The sequence below is a fragment of the Corvus hawaiiensis genome, chromosome 23 (genome assembly GCF_020740725.1).
Source record: "Corvus hawaiiensis isolate bCorHaw1 chromosome 23, bCorHaw1.pri.cur, whole genome shotgun sequence".
NCBI classification, from domain to species: Eukaryota; Metazoa; Chordata; class Aves; order Passeriformes; family Corvidae; genus Corvus; species Corvus hawaiiensis.
In genome coordinates this window covers 2,129,179-2,148,715 of record NC_063235.1, presented here as the reverse complement: position 1 = coordinate 2,148,715, position 19,537 = coordinate 2,129,179, and the positions used below count along the sequence as shown (strand labels likewise).

The 19,537-nt window shown below is 49.3% G+C and overlaps 1 protein-coding gene across 1 annotated transcript; it reads left to right on the top strand.

The window, feature by feature from the left end:
* Positions 1-1,400: 1,400 nt before the first annotated feature.
* Positions 1,401-19,184, top strand: CTPS1 (CTP synthase 1). Its single transcript, XM_048326763.1, has 19 exons — positions 1,401-1,488; positions 1,800-1,976; positions 2,347-2,517; positions 3,144-3,244; positions 4,905-5,021; positions 5,669-5,752; positions 6,000-6,080; positions 7,698-7,849; positions 9,350-9,482; positions 10,885-10,973; positions 11,865-11,959; positions 12,499-12,561; positions 13,326-13,369; positions 14,108-14,204; positions 14,447-14,502; positions 14,587-14,683; positions 14,968-15,112; positions 16,114-16,204; positions 17,577-19,184. Exons 2-18 carry the CDS (start codon positions 1,811-1,813, stop codon positions 16,196-16,198), a joined length of 1,776 nt encoding a protein of 591 aa, XP_048182720.1. The 5' UTR covers positions 1,401-1,488; positions 1,800-1,810; the 3' UTR covers positions 16,199-16,204; positions 17,577-19,184.
* Positions 19,185-19,537: the final 353 nt, after the last annotated feature.

Below are 19,537 nucleotides of genomic sequence, written 5' to 3'. Positions count from 1 at the left end.
ATTTCACATTTCTGAAAGGAAAATATTCAGTCTGTATTTTACTGAGAGCTGAGAACAAGGCACTGTGAGGGCAAAATTAAGGGTGAAACACACACTGACCCACACATACCTTCACCCACTTCTGCAAAAAGTTGATGTAATTTTGCATAACTTGAGATATTTGTGATCTGACTTTTCTGGGTCACTGTTATTCCACACCATTTAATGGTCACAATAGCTCCCACTGAGTGCAGTTCTCTCCTGAGCACCATGGGATGTCTGACTCCTGAGGCCTTTAATGAGGCACTGAGAAAAGAATTTGTGTGTCCCAAAGTTAATGCTCACATCGAGGTTACACACATCTCCCCAAGAATGCACTTCCCTTCAGCCACAACATGCATGTCTTGTGCCCCACTCATGAAATGAGAAAAGCTGGGTTGTCTAAACCCAGTCCAGGGAGAGCTCAGCATCCCTGTGCCCCATAAGGCTGTGCCACCAGGCAGTGACAGTGACAGCCCTTGCCTGCTGTCACCCATCTCACTGCCACCACACCCATCACCACCATTCTGCAGAAAAGCTGGAAATGTTTTTTTTTCCCCCACTTAGGAGCTATTTGCAGAACAGAAGAAAGCAAGAAGAGCCCTTCATAAAGGAACAAATCAGCATGGCCAGGCAATTCTCAAAGCAGATGCTTCCTCCAAGAAGGCAGCAGGCACTTCACTCCTGTGCACTCCTGTGGAGGATCACCATGTGCCAGCAGCGAGGCGGCAGCCCGAGCCCACAGGAAAACAAAGAGACATCTCTGCCCACAGAGCTATCAACACCCAGGGGACCATGTCCATGGGGAAATGTGCTGGCAGGACGCATGGACACTGGAAAAGGAGACCAACAGTGACAGAACCCATCTCAGGCACAGCCGAGGGAGCTGGAAAGGGGCTCAGCTTGGAGCAAAGGAGGCTCAGGGGGGACCTTGTGGCTCTGCACAACTCCCTGACAGGAGGGGGCAGCCGGGGGGGTCGGGCTCTGCTGCCAGGGAACAGGGACAGGAGGAGAGGGAACGGCCTCAGGCTGGGCCAGGGGAGGGGCAGGGTGGATATTTGGGAAATTTCTTCACTGAAAGGATTGTCCAGCCCTGGCACAGCTGCTCGGGGCAGTGGTGGAATCCCCATCTCTGGACGTGTTCAAGAAAGGTGTGGATGTGGCACTTGGGAACACGGCTTAGCGGTGGCGGTGCAGGCACCGCGCAGCGCCCGGACCGGACCGCTCCCGCTCTCCGTGAGGCGCTGAGGCGGCGGGGGCGGGGCAGGGGGCGGGGCTATTTCGGGGTCCGGCCACGCCCCCGCCCTCCGGCGCTGGGCCCGCCCCCCGCCCCGCCCCGCGCAGGCGCAGAGGGGCAGCTGGGCCTCATGCGGTTCCCAGCCGAACCGGCCGGGAGCGGCGCCGCGCGCGCTCCGCATCTCCCGCCCGCTCCCCCCCCGCGCGCGCCGTCCGCGTGCCCGGCGGCCACAGGTGAGGGCGGCGGGCGGGACCATCGGGGCAGCCCGGGGCGGGGGGGGCGGCAGAGCGGGACCACGCGGATCCCGCGGGCCTGGCGGGGGCACACGGGCGGCGCGCCGGAGGTTCCGCGCGGCGGTGGCGGGAATTTCTGGCGGGAGGAGCGAGGAGGGGAGCGGCCCTCGGCGGCGGGGGGACAGCGGGCACCGGCCCTCGGCGGCGGGCGGGGGAACATGTTGGGGGTCGTTGTCAGGAATGTCAGGGCCCGGGGCGCGTCCTCCTCGCAGAGCCCGCGGTGAGGCGGAGCCGGTGTCTGTCGCGTCCAGGCGCGGGGCAGATGAAGTACATCCTAGTCACGGGCGGGGTGATCTCGGGCATCGGCAAGGGAATCATCGCCAGCAGCATCGGCACCATCCTCAAGTCCTGCGGGCTGCATGTCACCTCCATCAAGATCGACCCCTACATCAACATCGACGCCGGCACCTTCTCCCCGTACGAGCACGGTGAGTGCCCCGCGGGCTCAGCATCGGCGTCTGCCGGGTGGCCCCGGGGCTGCCTTGGGTTGCAGTGAATCATTTCCATTGTAGGAGCCTTTGTGCCTGGTCCTGCCTGCGGGCCCCGGAGGCTGAGCCTGCCAGCACTCCGGGCTGGCTGGTGGGGCTGCTGTGCCCCCAGCACAGATGTGCTCTGGACTGTTGTTGCTGCTGCCCTGAGGGGTTCAGTCTCCAGTGCACTGGTCCTCTCGGTTATATAAGGCTGTTAGTTTTATTCGCCACTCCTAAACTTGCTGTGGCAATCAGGGAAGGTGTTTCCTTAAACTGAATTCTTTCACATGCCTGCTATGTGTGCTTGTGCCTGTTTCTGTGTGTGCAGGGGAGGTGTTTGTTCTGGATGATGGAGGGGAGGTGGACCTGGACCTTGGGAACTACGAGCGCTTCCTCGATATCCGACTCACCAAAGACAACAACCTGACCACTGGGAAGATCTACCAGTATGTCATTAACAAGGAGAGGAAGGGAGATTATCTTGGCAAAACGGTCCAAGGTGATGCAAAACTTCTTTCCTGGTGCTTAGAAATGCATTCTGTCCTGGCTGGATGCTTTTGTCTTTCATCTTCACTTGAGGCTCTGCACCATCCTGCTTGTGTTTGGACTGTGCTGGACTTGGGTCCAGCTGTCTAATGTAGTCAGTGATGAAAGTGAACAGACTTCAGACCAATACACTTGGGGGTTGCTTGTTAGCTGGTTAAAATGGTTAATGCTTTTGTTAACTCATGTCATTAGAAAACCCAAAGGATTTGTGAGTAACAGATCAGTCCCTTCCCTTTTTAACCATTCTCCACAGTTGGTTGACATTAGGACTTTTATGGACGTTAAAAACAGAGTGACTCTCTGCTTAGAGAGAACAATTTGTGCTTGAATCTTTCAGCTTAAAGGAAATGTTGCTTACATGTGTTTAAATTGAGGCAGGGTTCCATTTCCTGCCAAGGCACTTGAAAATCACAGCCAAGAATAATCACTTCAAAAATGCATAGTTCTTTAAAGACACAAATTCCTGCTCAAGCCCTATGGGAAGCACTGGCTAGTGATTGTCAGTAATTTGCTCTGTAATGAGTTAAGGGGGAGAAACATGTGGGGGTGCTTTAACCCTTGCCTGGGTTTCCTTTCCAGTTGTTCCCCACATCACAGATGCCATACAGGAATGGGTAATGACACAGGCACGGATTCCTGTGGATGAAGATGGCGTCGAACCCCAAGTTTGTGTGATTGAGGTTTGTAACTTTTAAAAAGTAGATAGTTTTGCTTCTTGTATGCAGTATACTGATCTGTATGCATATTTTGCATATTTCTTTACAGAAATGTTCAACTTGCATGTTATTGAATGGGTTAAAAATTCCCCTTGTTAACTTCACTTACTCTATTCTTCTGAATTGCAAAGTACAGCTGCCTCATGAGGAGCAGCCCCACAGGACCCCAGGGAGCGGCTGGAGCTGGGCCAGGGCAGGCTCAGGCTGGAGAGCAGGGAAAGGTTCTTCCCCCAGAGGCTGCTGGGCACTGCCCAGGCTCCCCAGGGAATGGGCACGGCCCCGAGGCTGCCAGAGCTCCAGGAGCGTTTGGGCAGCGCTGCCAGAGATGCCCAGGGTGGGATTTGGGGTGTCTGTGCAGGGCCTGGGGCTGGACTGGATGATCTTGTGGGTCCCTTCCAGCTCAGGAAATTCTATGAATTAACCTACAGAATTAATTTTTTAGCTCTTGTAACTTAATATGCCAGTCTGAGTTAATTGTGCTGTGCCCTCTTCTTCCTTGGTGGCTGGAGGGAGGGCAGGTAAACCCCACTCTGGAAACAGTTGTCTTTCCTCCTCAGCAGTAAAAGGAGCCTTGAAGTGACCATTTCAAGCACAGACATGTGATAGGGAATGGCACAAGTTAGTGGTGGCAGTTTTCCGTGTGTTTATGGAACATTTTGCTGCCAAAAGGAGATGGAGCAGGGTGAAGGCTCTGATGTTGCTGAGCTGGCTGCTGGGATATGCTAACACAGGAGAGGGAGCTTGTCAGGTCACGGTGACTTGGACTCTGCCTGCAGCTTGGGTGCCAATTTCTGTGCCAGCATCACAAGCCCAGATCTGAAGTACCGAGGGGGGACTGTCCGACAGGGCCTGGGAGGCTCCAAGTATTGTCTTGTCTCTGTTCCTTCATGTGTCCACTCTATATAATTCCTAAAACTTAACAGAAATTTTGCTTCTCAGTGCCACCTAAGGTTCATAAATCATAATTTTAACATTTAAGTCTTTCTCTGAAGAGAAAATAGAGGTAAAGCTGATGTTTCTGGAGAGGTGCTGCCCATATGTAAAGCTGTTTTTCTTGTGGCTTTTTGATTTATGGGGAAATTATGGAGGTAGAATAGTACTTGGAACAGATTGGAGGCTGTGGAAGGAGTGCATACAGCTGGCAAATGCTGGTGCTTTGCATAGAATAGAATCACAGAATACCCTGAGCTGGAAGGGACCTTCAAGGATCATAGAGTTCAACTCCAGGCCCTGCACAGACACCCCAAATCCCACCCCGGGCATCCCTGGCAGCGCTGCCCAAACGCTCCTGGAGCTCTGGCAGCCTCGGGGCCGTGCCCATTCCCTGGGGAGCCTGGGCAGTGCCCAGCAGCCTCTGGGGGAAGAACCTTTCCCTGCTCTCCAGCCTGAGCCTGCCCTGGCCCAGCTCCAGCCGCTCCCTGGGTGCTGTCCTGGGTCATAGCAGAGACTGGTGGTGCACCTCAGGAGGAAGCTCTGTTAGTGTTGATACTCCTTTAGGCAATCAGAGGCATGTGCTGGGGAGATGTTTGTGTGTTGTTCTGTATATTTGTACATCTTTAGTGTACAGCTTCACCAGGTGCTGTTTTGGCAGTAACTTGAATTCCCTCTGTCTGTGTGTTCCCAGCTCGGGGGCACGGTGGGTGACATCGAGAGCATGCCTTTCATCGAGGCCTTCCGCCAGTTCCAGTTCAAAGCCAAAAGAGAGAATTTCTGTAACATTCATGTCAGTCTGGTTCCCCAGGTAAGGACCCAAAACGTGGTGGTCAGAGGCTTCCTCAATCCAAAATTTGCTTCCTAAGCAGGTGCTTCTGAAATGTTGTATCTCTAAGTGTTTCTACTTCTGTATTTCTGTGGATATAAACTTCTGGCAGAAATGCAGAGATTATATCATTTTGTGTTTGAAAAGTCTCACAGGAATTGAACAGGAGCTTTTCAAAGTGTATAAATGTGTAATAAAGGCTTGGGAGTTGCAGGAATGCAGCATGAGCATTCCCTGTGCCAGGCTGAACTGAATTTGACAGAGCAAATTGATAATTACAGAGTGCAGATCAATCTTTGTTCTCTTCTCCCTTTTCCCCCTTCTGTTCAGGCCAGGTGATTTACAGAGGAGAGTTAGAAATATAAAATATTAGGTATTTGGAGGGAGCAGTGGATAAACCTTAGGCTCTCTGTCCCTCTCCTTCCTGCACTCTGGTGGGCAGATTGGAATTTGGGTTCCTGCTGGTTGCTTGCAGTCCTGGGGATTAAAATGGGGTACACGAGGTTCATGTGAATTGTCCAAGAACTGAGTCAAAGTTTTCACAAGATGGGTGAGAGTCCTGATTAACCTGCTGAATCATTGCTGCTGATCATAATCTGATACACCCACTGCTGCTCTTCTCTGACCAGCCAAGCTCGACAGGGGAGCAGAAGACCAAACCCACCCAGAACAGTGTTCGTGAGCTCAGGGGTCTCGGGCTCTCACCAGATCTGGTAAGGTTTGTGTTGCACGGTTTTGAGTGTAAAAATCTGGCATGTTGCAACAGCGGTCTTGTCTAAGTAATGCTTCAGTTGAGAGCTCTTGTACAGTGGTGATAAAAAAGAAAAAGAAACTGAGTTGTGAGGTTTTTTTCTCAAATCACAGAGCCTGCACAAAGACAGCTCTTTTTTAGAGGTCTGTTTTGTGAATGCCTGAGTATTTCTGTTTTGCATCACAACCCTGATGTTGCTGCTCTGTTAGATTGTTTGCAGGTGCTCCACTCCACTGGATACCTCAGTAAAAGAAAAGATTTCCATGTTCTGTCATGTTGAACCAGAACAGGTAAGGATTGCTGTCTGTGCTTCCTTGCAGTAAATACTGGAGCTCTTTGTCAGATGCTGAGGGGAATTTTGTCTGAGCGCAGCAGTTCCAGCTCTGTGTTTTGGTAGCTGCATAAATCATTTGCTGCTTTGTCTTACCTACCTTCCAGACACATGGACCTGTTGCTAAACCAATTCTTTTTGTGTCAGCACCCAGGCTTTCTTATAAGGTAGTTGGTGTAAGCTTAGAGAATCCTATGGAATCCAAGGTGATTTCTGAATCACTGTTTTGACCTTAATTATACTTCCACATTCCTTCTGTGAACATAGAAGAATGAGATTTTCCAGTATTTAGAGGTGAAAGAATTGCCCCAAGCTAGGTTTAACGGATATATGACTGTATTTCATGCACTGCTCTTTTCACAGTATTATTTTTCTGCCCAAGCTTTGGGAGAAGCATTGCTTCACTTGAAAGTTGTGATATGCACAAATTCCATGTTAGCACGATTCTTTCTGTACTGAGACTCATAACACAGTCAAAGGGGGACCTTGGAAAATAGTCAAAAGTACGTAGGCTGAATGTTAGCGCTTTCTGATCCAGCTGGAGCTTGAAAAATGTTGTCTTTTTGTGAAAGACTGAGTATCACTCCACAATCCCAGGTTCTGTCAAGCAATTTTTATTAATTTGCTCTACAACAAGACCAAACTTGAGTCCTGCAATTTCAAGCACTGCACTGCTGGCAATAATGTTGATGTGTCATCAGTAAAATATCTACCTCTTGTTGGCCAGGAATTCAAAATAAGTTGGCTCTTGTCCCTTTCCAGGAAGTTTAATGCAGTTCTATGTAGTTGTTGCTCTGACTGCATTTGCACTTGGATTGAGAAGTAAACAGCACTGAGGGTAAAAGGAAAATGTGCAGCCAAGGAGGTTTGACTAGTGCAGTGTTGAACTCTGCTTTCAGTTGAGTCAGTAGAAATGAGGATTTTAAAAAGTTGTGCCAGTGTGTTTTAGATCCTTAAAGTACAGCTTCATTACTAATGGGCAGGTGACAGTTGTCCTGAGCCATCTTTTCCTGTTTCAGTGAACTAGAACTCTTGATGTAAATTTTCCTCATTGACCTAAGAATTCTTTCCTCATAGTTGTTTAATCCTAAATTTGATGAGGGGCACCCTGTAAAGTGATCACAGATTTCCCTGGGTTTCAATCAGACTGGGAGCCCTGATTAGGAAGGACGGTGGTGGGCAGGGGGAAGCTGGGCCTGTGGCAGTTTGACTGTAGCTTCATGTGGGATTCTGTATCACAGGAGTCTCCCTGGAGTGTTCTTTGAACTTTGCTGTGTATTGCTCATGTAATGTGCAGGGCAGCTGACTTTCCTGCTGCTGGGTTACTGTGTTATAGCCCTTCCCAAGGGCTTCAGGGAGCAGTAATGCCTTGGAAGTACTGAAGAATGGCCTTTTCAAGCATAAGGAAAGCAGTGTTAAGCTGTTGATATGTTATGTTATTCAACATGTTACTGCCTGGAAGTTTAGGTGGTCACGTGCTTTTCTGATAGAGACAGGAACACTGAATGTCTGAGTAGAAATGGTTGTACGGGCACTGGATGCCTGTGTTTTAATGACATCCTTCTTTTATGAACAGGTCATTTGTGTTCATGATGTCTCCTCTATCTACCGGGTTCCTCTGTTATTAGAGGAGCAGGGAGTCGTGGACTACTTCAGGCACAGGCTGGACCTTCCCATCGAGAGGCAGCCCAGGAGGATGCTCATGAAGTGGAAGGAGATGGCTGACAGGTGAGCTGCACTGCTGGGCACACTGCAACACACTTCCAAGACTGGTTCATCTTCTTGGTTGCTGGTTGTGTGAGATGATGGGTGTTATTTCCTGTTCTCAGGTGTTCTTACATGCTCACATTGTTTTTTCCTTTTGCTCAGAGCCCCATCCCCAAACCTTGAATGTTTCCAGGGCTGAGGAATCCCCAGCTGCTGTAGACAGCCTGTGTCAGTGCCTCACCGCTCTCATTGTACAAAATTTCATCCTTATATCTAGCCTAAATCTCCCCTCTTTCAGATTAAAAGCATCACCCCTTGTCCTGGCACAACAGACCCTACTAAAAAGTCTGTCCCCCTGTTTCTCATAAATCCTCTTACTGGAAGGCTGCCATAAAGTCTCCCTGGAGCTTTTTCTTCTTCAGGCTGAACCACCCCAATTCCCTCAGCCTTCTTCCATAAAATCCTGTGAGATAAACTTAGTGAGATCCTTATCTTGTGTTCGAAGTGTACTGTCTGTGTCAAACCCAGCTTGAAGTAATTAAAAGCCCTGCCCTCCCTTTCTATAAGAAAACCTCTCAGTAACATTACAAAGTGTTAAAATCCTTTTGTAGCTGTATGGAGATGTCAGGAGTGTCAATAAAAGGCACTTTTGCATGTGCTTTCAGGCAAGTGAGACAAATGTTTGGTACCTGTTCTGAGACTCCTTGGACACTGGGGTTTTTTCTTGTGAGGAATAGACTCAATGTTCATGGGGAAATAGTGAATAGAGTCTTTTCAGAAAGGACTTGAGTGTCAATATGTTTGACTTGAGTTAAATATGTTTGTTCTTATAAGAAATTAAGAGATGTCAAGATGTGGATGCTTTCATGCTTTCCTTTATTTGTGTGCCTGACACAAGCCAGCCCTGTCAGTAACGTTTCCTTTTGATGGGGAAAGCCCTTGGTCCCCAGCTGGGCTGAAGGTATTTAGCAGTTCTGAGAGAAACTTTAAACAAACTCTTGGCTGTAGCCAGGAATGCTGTGTGAATCCCGTGCTGCCAGGTGCTGGGGATTGAAAATGTAGGCAGCACATCCTTAGGACTCGAGAAATGCGCTCTGTGTTTGTAGCTGCTGAAATGAACTCAGTCAGCAGCAGCGTGGGAAGATGCTGTGCAGTACAAACATACGCCAAGCTGTGCTTTGATCCTCTCCTAGGAGTTCACTGCAGTCTGTGAATCTAATACAGCTTCCTGAAACGGCGGTTTGGATCTGCTCAGAATGGCTTTTCATCATCAGGAGAGATGAGTTAATTTATATGTGGCTTTCTGCAACTGTTTTCCTTGGTCTTTGTTTTGGTTTTGATCTTGCTTTGATGTTTCTAAATCATAATTATTATGAAAGGTCACTCTTTCCAAAGATGTCAGCTCTGTTGGACAGACTTAGAAGAGCACAGCTGATTGTTCCTTGAAAAGCTGAACAGAATGTGATTCCCATCCCTCTCCTGTTACTGCTGGAATAACCTGTGTGTTCTGGTGTTCTGTAGGTACGACCGTCTACTTGAAACATGTTCCATTGCACTTGTGGGCAAGTACACCAAGTTTTCTGACTCCTATGCATCTGTCATCAAAGCCCTGGAGCACTCTGCCCTGGCCATCAACCACAAACTTGACATTAAGGTAGGGATGGGTCTGTGTGTGTGTGTGGAAAAAACTCCCTCCATGCTCCTTCCACCTACAGTGCTGCCCATCCTAATTCAGATTTTCACAAACCCATAGGCAGATTCAGCTGGTGAACATCCAAATTGTCCTTGCATCCAAACAGCTGCTTTGATCATAACAGCATCAAAACAGCTGTTACCAGGCCTAAACCAGCTTCAGAGCAAACCAGCCTCTCATGCTGTGATCTGTATGAGGTGTCTGCAATGGATGGAAACTCCTCAGTGCTCAGCATTGTGTGCTGTGACAGTGGTAGATGGATTGGAGGAGGGCACTCTGCTTTAATTCCTCTGATAGTTGTTGCAAGTGATCCTTTTTTGGGGTTGTTGCTGTGTATCATAAAACTCAGGTTTTATGATGATCCTGCCTCAGGCTTTATTAAGGTTTTCATGCTGGTTTGGCTGTACAGGTGCTTTTTGGGGTCTTGGTGGTAGCTGGATGCTCTGAAGAGGTGAAATAGATACCTGTTGCCAGAAATTTTATATTCATTTCAATAGACTTTTAAATGTCTAGCAGTTTCATTATGTCAGGGAGTCATGGAAATAGGTGGTTGCTTTTTAACAGTACTGATCTAGGTCTGGGTTACCTTTCAACTTCCAAAATCAGTAGAAGAAAAGACAGGTGAAGTGCAAACCCTGCACATGCATCTGTGGGTAGCCCCTGGCACAGCTGTGTCTGAGTGGCTCAGAAGTGAAGTGAGCTCTGTGAGCCTTGTGCATGGAGATCTTATGCTCAGGAACTAACAGTAGTTAGTTAAAGAACTGATGGGTAGTTTTGCAACCTCCAAAAAACAACCAAAAAAAAGACAAAATGGTTATTTTAAAGGTTTAGCAGCCTGCCAGAACGTCCCGAAGTTCAGAGGTACTGGAATACTGGAGATGAGAAAATGGAAAAATTGCAGGGTTTTTTTCCATTGTCATAACGCCCTTTAATTACAGCAGCCTCACCATATCCTATTTCTTCTTCAGTGCCTCTTGAAGAAGATGTTTATTTGATGAGAGAGTGGTAGGTTTTTTTCTCTCTGTGTGGTGGTTTGTGCCTGCACAGCCCCATGTTCCCACCTTGCTGTGCTACAGGCTGGGGCTCTTGGACTTGGTGTATGTTACAGCCGAGCTGCAGAGAGGGGAGGATGGAGGAATCATGGGTTCTGTTTGTGCACCAGTAGTAGGGTGGTGAGGAAAGTAGTTTCGTTGGCTAACAGATGGGAAATCAGCCCAGAAATAAACTTAAGTATCCATTAGGAAAAAAATGCAGAGCTATCCAGGAAGAATGATGCTATCCTAATTTAATGAGAATTCGAGATCCTGTACACTCTTGTGGCAATATCTCATCTCATCTCATCCTTTTTTGGATTTCTTCCCAGTACATTGACTCTGCCGACTTGGAGCCAGACACTCTGCAGGAGGAGCCTGTGCGGTACCACGAGGCATGGCAGAAGCTCTGTGGTGCTGAGTAAGTTCTGCTCTGGCCCTTTCCTTGGAGAATGTCTGATAAACCTGCTGCTGCTGCTGGCTTTGGAGTTACGGGCCTCACTGGAGACTGTTTTCTTAGCCACTGTACCAGCACACTCTGACAAGGCCCCCAAACACCTCTCAGGGGGATTTAGGATAAGATGTTAAATGGAGAATTGTTAAAGAAGCGTGGGAGTTGGTGAAAGGGAGCAGAAAGGGGGAAATGATCATGCTGGTGAGGATATGCACACCTGCATGATCAGGTGGAAACAGTGAGAGGAAATCAGAAGAAAGGAAAGGTACTGGTAGAGGCTGTTAAAGCCAGAGTGAGAATAGAAGGTGTGTATGGGGTAACAAGTTCTTTAGAAATAAAGTGTGAGAAGGGGAAAAGTGTTAGTATGCAGAGGAGGGCCAAGAGTTAGCACAAAAACAAGAACGAGGGCCTGTTACTCCTCAGGGTGGCAGGATTTGGGTGGGATCAGAAGAAAGAAGCTCCTGCAGAGTTTGGTGTTAGGGCAACCTGACACTGTAGCCAGAGGCTTCCTCAGCGTGGGCCTGGCTGGGTGATGTGTTTGCAAACGTGTTTGGTGCAGGGCATGTGAGTCCCACAGCATGAACCATTTCAATATGGTAACCTGCATTGTATTTGGGATCTTTCTTTGGGAAGGTAAAATTGGCATTTATAAAATATTTCCCTGTAAATTCTGCTTTGTGTGACAGCTCATGTGAAGTCATGTGGAAACTGCTGCAGCCAGGCCTTGCCACGTGGCTACTTGAGAGCCCTTTTCAGGAGAGAGGTCTTGCAAGCCCAAGATTTTATGGCTGGGAGGTGATATGTGGGTATGTGGTTTGGGGGAGCCATGCTGAATGGAATCCTTTCATCCTCATGCAGCGGAGTTCTGGTTCCTGGTGGATTTGGTGTTCGAGGGACAGAAGGCAAAATTCAAGCTATTTCCTGGGCAAGAAAACAGAAAAAACCCTTCTTAGGTGAGAAACATGTTTCATCCATAAGAAGAAAGAAAGCAAAGGAAAGGAGGTGGGGTAACAGCCTAACTGGTCTGCAGCAAGAGCTGCCCTGGTTTTCACTGGTGCCTGGGATGAGCAGTTTTGCAGGCAGTTGGCTGAGGAAGGCAGTGATCTGTGCTCAGCTGAGCTGGGAATGCAGCCTCATCCCTGGTTAGCTCTGAAGTGGTCAGAGTTGGATGGGATGTGCTGACAAGGAATCTGTAATGAGGGGATAGCAGTCTGGGAATGTTTCAGAGCAGGCTGTGGTGGTCTTGGCACCAAGAAATATGTGAGTATGAAATGCCTGTGGTGAGAGACTGAACTGGTGTGTGAGCAGAGGGATGGGAAAGGGAGGGAAGTAAAGCTTGTCAGGACTGCAGATCTCTAAATCCCAGTCAAAGATCTGCCTCATCCAGGTTTTCCTCTGACTCAGGATACTCTCTGAAGGTGTGTGTGCTTTGCACCATGGGCTCAGAGGTCCTTGTCCTGACCTGATTCGTGTCCTGCCTTTCCTTCCACAGGAGTCTGTTTGGGAATGCAGTTGGCAGTGGTGGAGTTTGCACGCAGTGTCCTTGGTTGGCAAGGTAATTGCACAGAACCCTTCCTGCCTTTTGGTCATTTCTTGGGTTGCTTGAGTAATACCTGTGATTTTACATTTTTTATAGGTAGGTTTAATTTTTCCCCTAGACCTGTAAAATTCCTCATCTCTTTTGCTAATTCAAAGTAAAAATTTCCTTACCATATTTAAATAAAAATCAATGGAGTAAGTCATGCTTATAATGACAGAAAGCTTCCTCTTGCTTAACATGAGGTTCAGCTCCTGAATGAAACACTTTGGTGGCCTACATGTGCTGGGCATCCCAAATTCCCACTGCAGCCAGGGGGAATGAAGCCCAAAAACCACTTCAGCCAGCCAGCAGTTGCAGCTCCTTCAGTGAGTGGAGTTACCTTCTGAGCCCCACTACTTGAATTGAGCAGGTCCCTGTTAACAGAACTCCCTTCAGAGATTGCTAAATGGAGTTCTCAGCCTGACTCTGACTTTCAGCAGTAGTGAGGGTGAGAAAAAAGGAGTTTCTCAGACCACTCTGCTCCCTTCCCCCTCTGTGCCTTTACTTCTGTATTTGAAGCTGTTGAATGTGGGCTTTTCCTGAACGAGAGTGGGTTGTCCTTTGAAATTGATACCAAACAGTGCTGACAGCCCTGTTCCTGCTGCCTGGGGTGTTCTGTGCCTGGGGGGGTTCAGCACAGCTGGGGATGAGAAGCAGCTGTACCTGGGGCAGGTCCTGTAGGTGATGATGTCATGGTCTGAGAGACTTGATGTTTCTGATTGCTGAACGTTACATTGCAGATGCCAACTCAACAGAGTTTGACCCCAAAACTTCTCATCCAGTGGTGAGTTTATGGTGACTTTCTTGTGATATTCTTACCAGACTTATCTGCACGTCCCTGGGCACAGTTGCCAGGAGAAGCTGCGGCTGCCCCTGAATCCCTGGAAGTGTCCAAGGCCAGGTTGGATGGGGCTTGGAGCAGCCTGGCACAGTGGGAGGTGTCCCTGCCCATGGCAGGGAGTGGCACTGGATGGGCTTTAAGGTCCCTTCCAACTCGAACTGTTGTATGATAGCCACAGACAGTCCTGAATTCCTGGGAATGGTTGTGGAAATCTCTGTGTTCCTTGTCCAGGAACATAATGATTGGCTTCTGCTGTAATTTGAAATGCTACTCAAAGTGAGGAGGTTAACAAAAAGCAGCTTATGATGTTGTTTATCTGAGAGTAAGCAATTCTGCTTTGGGGATTTTGTTTCCATAAATTTGCTTGTTTCACATGCAGTTCAGTAAACAGCACAGTATTGGTGGGTGTGATCTGTGTAGACTCTGACTGAGGCCGTTTCCTGTGTGAAAGCTTCCTGAATATCCACAAACCTCCCGTATGTTCTGTGCAGGCTGTACCAGAACAGCTTGGCCAGCTAACCTGGTTCTGTTGCTCTGCCTTGTCAAGACAGTGTTCCTTGGGCTGGTTTCCTTGGTTTTTTGCACGAATGTTGGTGGGATTTTTTTCTTTTAACATGTCAGAGTCTGCCTAGAACTATTATTCCTCCCTGATTCCCACTTCCCTCTGAATTCTCTCCACAGGTCATAGACATGCCAGAACATAATCCTGGGCAAATGGGCGGGACAATGAGGCTTGGCAAGAGAAGAACACTCTTCCAAACCAAGAATTCAATCATGAGTAAGGCCCTTCTTCCCTCTTCTGGAAATCTTTCCTGGGAATGGCTTGCATGTATGGTCGGTATGGGGAAGTGAGACCTGGGATTGTTGAAGCATCCTTGAATGGCAGGTGGGGACTGGTGGGGAATGGGGGTTAGGAAATTTGATCCTCTCCAGAAATGGCAGATTCTGAAGGATGCTGTTCAAATGAATGTGTTAAAAGCTGTGATCACTGCTCTAAGGAACATCTTCCTTCTGGTGCAGGGAAGCTGTATGGAGATCATGATTTCTTGGAAGAGAGACACAGACACAGATTTGAGGTAAAAATGCTCCTGTGGGTATCGAGCTTTCCTGTGTAATCCAGACTCAAGAGATCATGGCTTGTCTTGCTTCTGGTTTTCTAGGTCAATCCAGAGTTGAAAAAGTGTTTTGAAGAGCAAGGTCTGAAGTTTGTGGGGCAGGATGAGGAGGGAGAGCGGATGGAAGTGGTTGAGCTGGAAGGTGAGTCCTTAAGCAGTTGGTTTGTGGGTGTGGGATGGACAAGGGAAAGTGTTTGGAGGGTAATGGAGCAAGTTTTTGTGTGGGACCCATTCAGACTGTCTCAGAATGATTCCATCCATAAACTGATGGTAAAAATAGAATCCCATGTCCCTGTCCATTTATGGACAAAAGGCATGGAAATGATACTTCCCTGTCATCACGGCTTCAGCAGAATTGGGATTTCACCTGCAGCTCAGCCACAAGCTTGAGAGACTTGACGTGAATGTTTTGTTTGTTCCTCTCAGAGCATCCTTTCTTCGTTGGTGTTCAGTATCACCCCGAGTTCCTCTCCAGGCCCATCAAGCCATCACCCCCATACTTTGGGCTCCTCCTGGCATCTGCAGGGAGACTCACCCACTACCTACAGAAGGGCTGCAGGCTCTCACCCAGGTGGGTTTAAGACAGACCCCAGTCAGAGCTGCCACAGGCAGTGCTGCTTCCTGCAGGATAACCTGGAGCATCCTCTTGGCACAGAGTTCCTGGGGATAACTTGGTATTGCAGCACCTCTTCTTTCCACTCTTTTTTTGAAAGCTCATGTCTGGTGTGTTGAGGCTGACTGTGGAGCCACAGAGCTGTCCTGCAGAGAGGCCCTGGCTTCAGGGAGAGGAGATCTGCAGCCTTGTGCTGTCAGTCAGGATGTTTGGGGAAACAGGTTGGGCCTGCTCTTTTACATGGCTGGAGACCTCATGGGCTTTTCCCCACATTCCTCACACAAGTCCCACGTACAGGCACGTCCATAAGAAGCTTGTTCCTGCTGCTGGTTTAAAGAACAGGGCCTGGTTGTTGCAGCCTCATATTTTTTTCTGCTGACTTCAGCTTTCTTTGTTTCAGTTTGCAAAGCAAGTGGTGTTTTGGGTGGATTTAATGATGCAGTTACTTGGTGCTGCTGTTCCCCAGTGCCTTCAGTTCTGTTTGGCACTTGGGACTGTGCAACCAATTACAACAATTTGGTACTGACCTGTTCTCCTCACAGAGAACCTGGAGGGGTTGCTGAGTCCTGGTAGGCACTAAATGAAAACCAGACCAAGTGCAGGGGAGAATTAGCAGTGCCTGTATCAAACCCAGGCAAATGCAATGCCAAAAGAAACGTGTTGGCTTTGTGGGTTGAGCTGCAGTGCAGCTGCACCACGGGATTCCTGTGTCAGTGTTAACATCACAGTGGTCAGGTGGGGTCCAGAAGAGTTTCATGTGTGAGGGACCCTCATTTCAATGCCTCCAAGGGTTGAGGGATATTTTAATTTTCTGCTTTTGCACATTTGAGTTTGAAATGGCTCCTCACAGCAGAGGAGCTGAAGTTTTCCCTGTGCTGCAGCATCCCACATCAGAATTATCAGTCCTTAAAGGACTTGTGCTCCCTAACCCCAAATCTCCAAATCTCTTCCTCCTGCAGGGACACCTACAGCGACCGGAGCGGCAGCAGCTCCCCTGACCTGGAGATAACAGAGCTGAAGTTCCCTTCAGCAAATCACGACTGATTCCTGGTAATGTTTAATGATCTCAACCTCTTCCTTTTGGAAAAAATTCCTTGCCCAGTCTTTGCTCCTGGCATCTGACTTCCACAGTATTTGGTAGGAAGCTGGCACACCACGAGATGTGCTGGTGCTCATGTGTTCCAGCTGTGCTGAGGGCTGGGTAGTGCCTCTGTCTATGTTACAGCTGGGGGTGGGTGTCCTCTTAGCAAACTGACCCACAATAAAATACAAATACACACCAGTTTGGGGTTAAATTCACATAAAAGCACCAGTGGAGCACAAACTCCTGGAAATGAGGACAGAGCTGAGCAAGGGGTTCCTGGGTTTAGGAAATGCAGTGTTTTGTAGTCCCTCACTACTGTAAAATAATACTTTGGAAGTATCCATTTGTGTCCATCTCCTGGGACAGCAGTTCCTGTCAGACCTGGGGCTCGAGCTCTGGTCTGTTAAGGGCTGCAGGTGTTACAGGGATGTGAAAAGTGGATGTACACAGTTCAGGGAAGGAGACACTAAAACCTGGCACTCAGACTGCACCAGGAGAACAGGCAGACTTTAAATCTGAGTTATCCCCCTGTGCAGTAGGTGATCATGGATGTGACTTTCCCTGCTCTGGCTGGTTTGTGTGGGGGTGTTGCAGGAGCTGAGCAGCATCTGTGCACACAGCTCTGGGGTGAGAGCAGGGCTCTGCTGCTGAGTGCCAGGGCACTCAAGAGGTCCAGCCCTTCCCTCCTCCCCCTTCCCTTTGTGTAACAGACACTTCCAGAGTGAACTGCAGAGGGAAAGCAGGGCCAGCCCCAGTGTGTCACAGGAGTGCTCCCCATCCCTGGGCACAGGACTGGGACCAGATGCAGGGATTGCTGGGTGTTGGGCTGTTCCACAGCTGGTGCAACACCAAGAGCTGAAGAATTCTCTCTGTAAATTTTTATCCTAAAGATACTCTGAACCTTGGTCTCACTGACAGTATCCCATGTGCTCCCTAATGTGGCACATCTGGTGGCTTTGAGGCTGTCCCCACATGAGAGAGCTGTGGGGAGGGTGGCAGTGTCCCTGGGGCTTGTCTCAGCCCAGCTCTCCTAGGGCTGCAGCACAGTGTCCCTTTGGCACTGCCATGGCAGTGCTGGGCAGAGCAGGGGCTCGGTCCTGGCTGAGCGCTGCTCGCTCCCCGTGCTCTGGGTGGACGTGGGTGTGTGTGTAAGGAGCACGTGTCCAAGGGAGCCTTTGGTGGTGCCACAGTGCCCTGGAAAGCTGGCAGACACCCCTGAGCTGGGCACAGGCTCTTGCCAGGGCCCACGTGTCAGACTCTGCCTCCAGGGCTGTGCAGTTCCAGCCTCTAGCTCTTCCCTGTGAGTAATTCCTGCTCCTTTTCTCTCTCCCTCTCCAGGTGTGTCCTTGCTGCAGAGAGGAGTCACTGTTAGGTTTTCCAGGTGTTCTTACAGCAATAGCTTCAACACCCTCAGCTTTGGGCTTTCCTAATTTATGGGTTTATAATTTTTGTTCTGAGATCCTGTCCCTTATTTCCTCAGCTGTTCTGTCCTTCCTTTATTTTCTATGTAGATCTTGGTTATTTGTGGAGGAAAGTTCACAGAGGCCCCTCCACACTTCCTTCAGTTCCTTCAGTTGCTTGGAGGTCAAAGCAAACTGGGGTGTGGGATTTGATGTGTTGAGGGGAATCCCATGGCACATGTCCTACCCAGTGCAGGGAGTGCTTGGCATCAGGGTGCCTTGGACACTGACAGTGGAGTTCTTTCTCCAGTCTTCCTGCTCCCTCCTCAGTCTTCGCTTACTGGTGAAATTATGGATGGCATGAGATTTTGGGGGCTGGCTCAGCGTCTGAGCTGGGCTGTGCTGCAGAGAAGGCTCTGGGCAGCTTCATGCAGCCTTTTTGGTTTGTTTTTTCTTTTTTTCAGGCAAAAGGGGGAGGGGATGATTTCTGTTTGTTTGGGGTTTTTTTTCAGTAGTATTTACAAATCTTTGGCACTGGTGCTCTTGGTGCATTCATTGTCACAATGAACTTGTAACCAGGAAAATCTTCCTGGAATTGTGTTACTCTGGAACACGCTCATCTCTGGCTGACGTGTCACTGCAGGGATGTGATTAACTGGGATCAGGTTGGGGGGGCAGGAGAGCAAAGCTGCCAGGGAAGCCCTGACCCGAGGGGTCGGTGCGAGCCCTCCCTGTGCCAGCACTCCTGGAGCTGGGAAACTCCGACCCCTTGCATCAAGGGGGAGGTGAGAACAGAGTGAACCACTGAGCCACTTCCACTGCTGCCTTGAACCGTGTCCCTGCCCTGGGACACAGCAGTTCCTGGTGCTTTTTCATGGATTTGAAGTGGAGCCTTTCGTTGCCTTTTTGTCCACGTTGGAGCTGTGTGTCCTGTGCTCCCGCAGTTCCCAAGGGCTGTTCCTGAGGGAGGGGCTCGCCCTCCCCTCGGCGTTACCCGGGTTGGGTGGTGGGTGTTGCTGTCCAGCTGTGCAGTGCTGAGGGGGCTGAACTCCTTTGGTTCCCTGCCTGCTGCTGCCATGGAATGCCCTGCGTGGCCCTTGGTGTTTGAGAGGAAAGGAAGAAAAGTGTCTCCGCTGTCTGAGATGTCGCACACTCAGAATCCAGCAGCTCGGTGGAGTTTGGGGAGAGCTGCACGGTCAGACCTGGCTGAGCCATGAAACCAAACCCTGTCCTGTCCCTCCTCAGTGACCTCCTCCCCACCCCCCATGCTTTAGTCCTCAGTTGTTTTAAATATTCCCTGTAAAGCTGCTGTGAGCCTGGAGAGCTTCGAGCATTCCTCGTGTGCCAGTTCCAGCTGTTGTGCAGGAATGATCAAGTTGCAGTGCTCTGCTACTGCCCAGTCCTGCCCTGGCCTGGCTACTCCTGGGGGCAGGGTGAGATCTTCCCTCAGCTGCAGCACAACTGTGTTTTTTTCTCCTGAAATGTTTGTTTTGGCCAAAACTGTGCAACTGACTCGGTCATTAAATGCTCATTTGTAACAAACTGAGTAAGAGCCCTGAGCTCACTCTGTTCTGCCTGCTCGGAGGGAGGGAAAGGACTGGAGCACAAAAGTGCCTGACCTTGAATTAATCCCCTCTAAGCTAGCAAAAACTTGTGAGCTGTATTCACAGTGGGTTTAGATGTGGATCTCCAAAGTCTGAAATTATGGAGCTTCCCTCCAGCAGTGGAGAAACCTGGGGAACCTGGGCTCAGCCTGAGGAATTAGGCTTCAAGCTACCCCTGGAGGGTTTGTCCCCCACTCTGCCACAGCCTTTCTTGCCTGCTGCAGGCCCAGGCCCATGGCCAGAGCTGTGTCCCTGGGCCATGGGGTGATGTGGGGCTGTCACTCCCACCAATTCT

What these genes read in the sequence shown, in the direction of transcription:
- CTPS1 (XM_048326763.1), top strand. Translation starts at nt 1,811, where the DNA reads ATGAAGTACATCCTAGTCACGGGCGGGGTGATCTCGGGCATCGGCAAG. An exon ending in GTCATGTTGAACCAGAACAG is followed by an intron (nt 6,081 to 7,697) that starts GTAAGGATTGCT and finishes TTTTATGAACAG; the next exon opens with GTCATTTGTGTTCATGATGT. An exon ending in TGGAAGGAGATGGCTGACAG is followed by an intron (nt 7,850 to 9,349) that starts GTGAGCTGCACT and finishes GGTGTTCTGTAG; the next exon opens with GTACGACCGTCTACTTGAAA.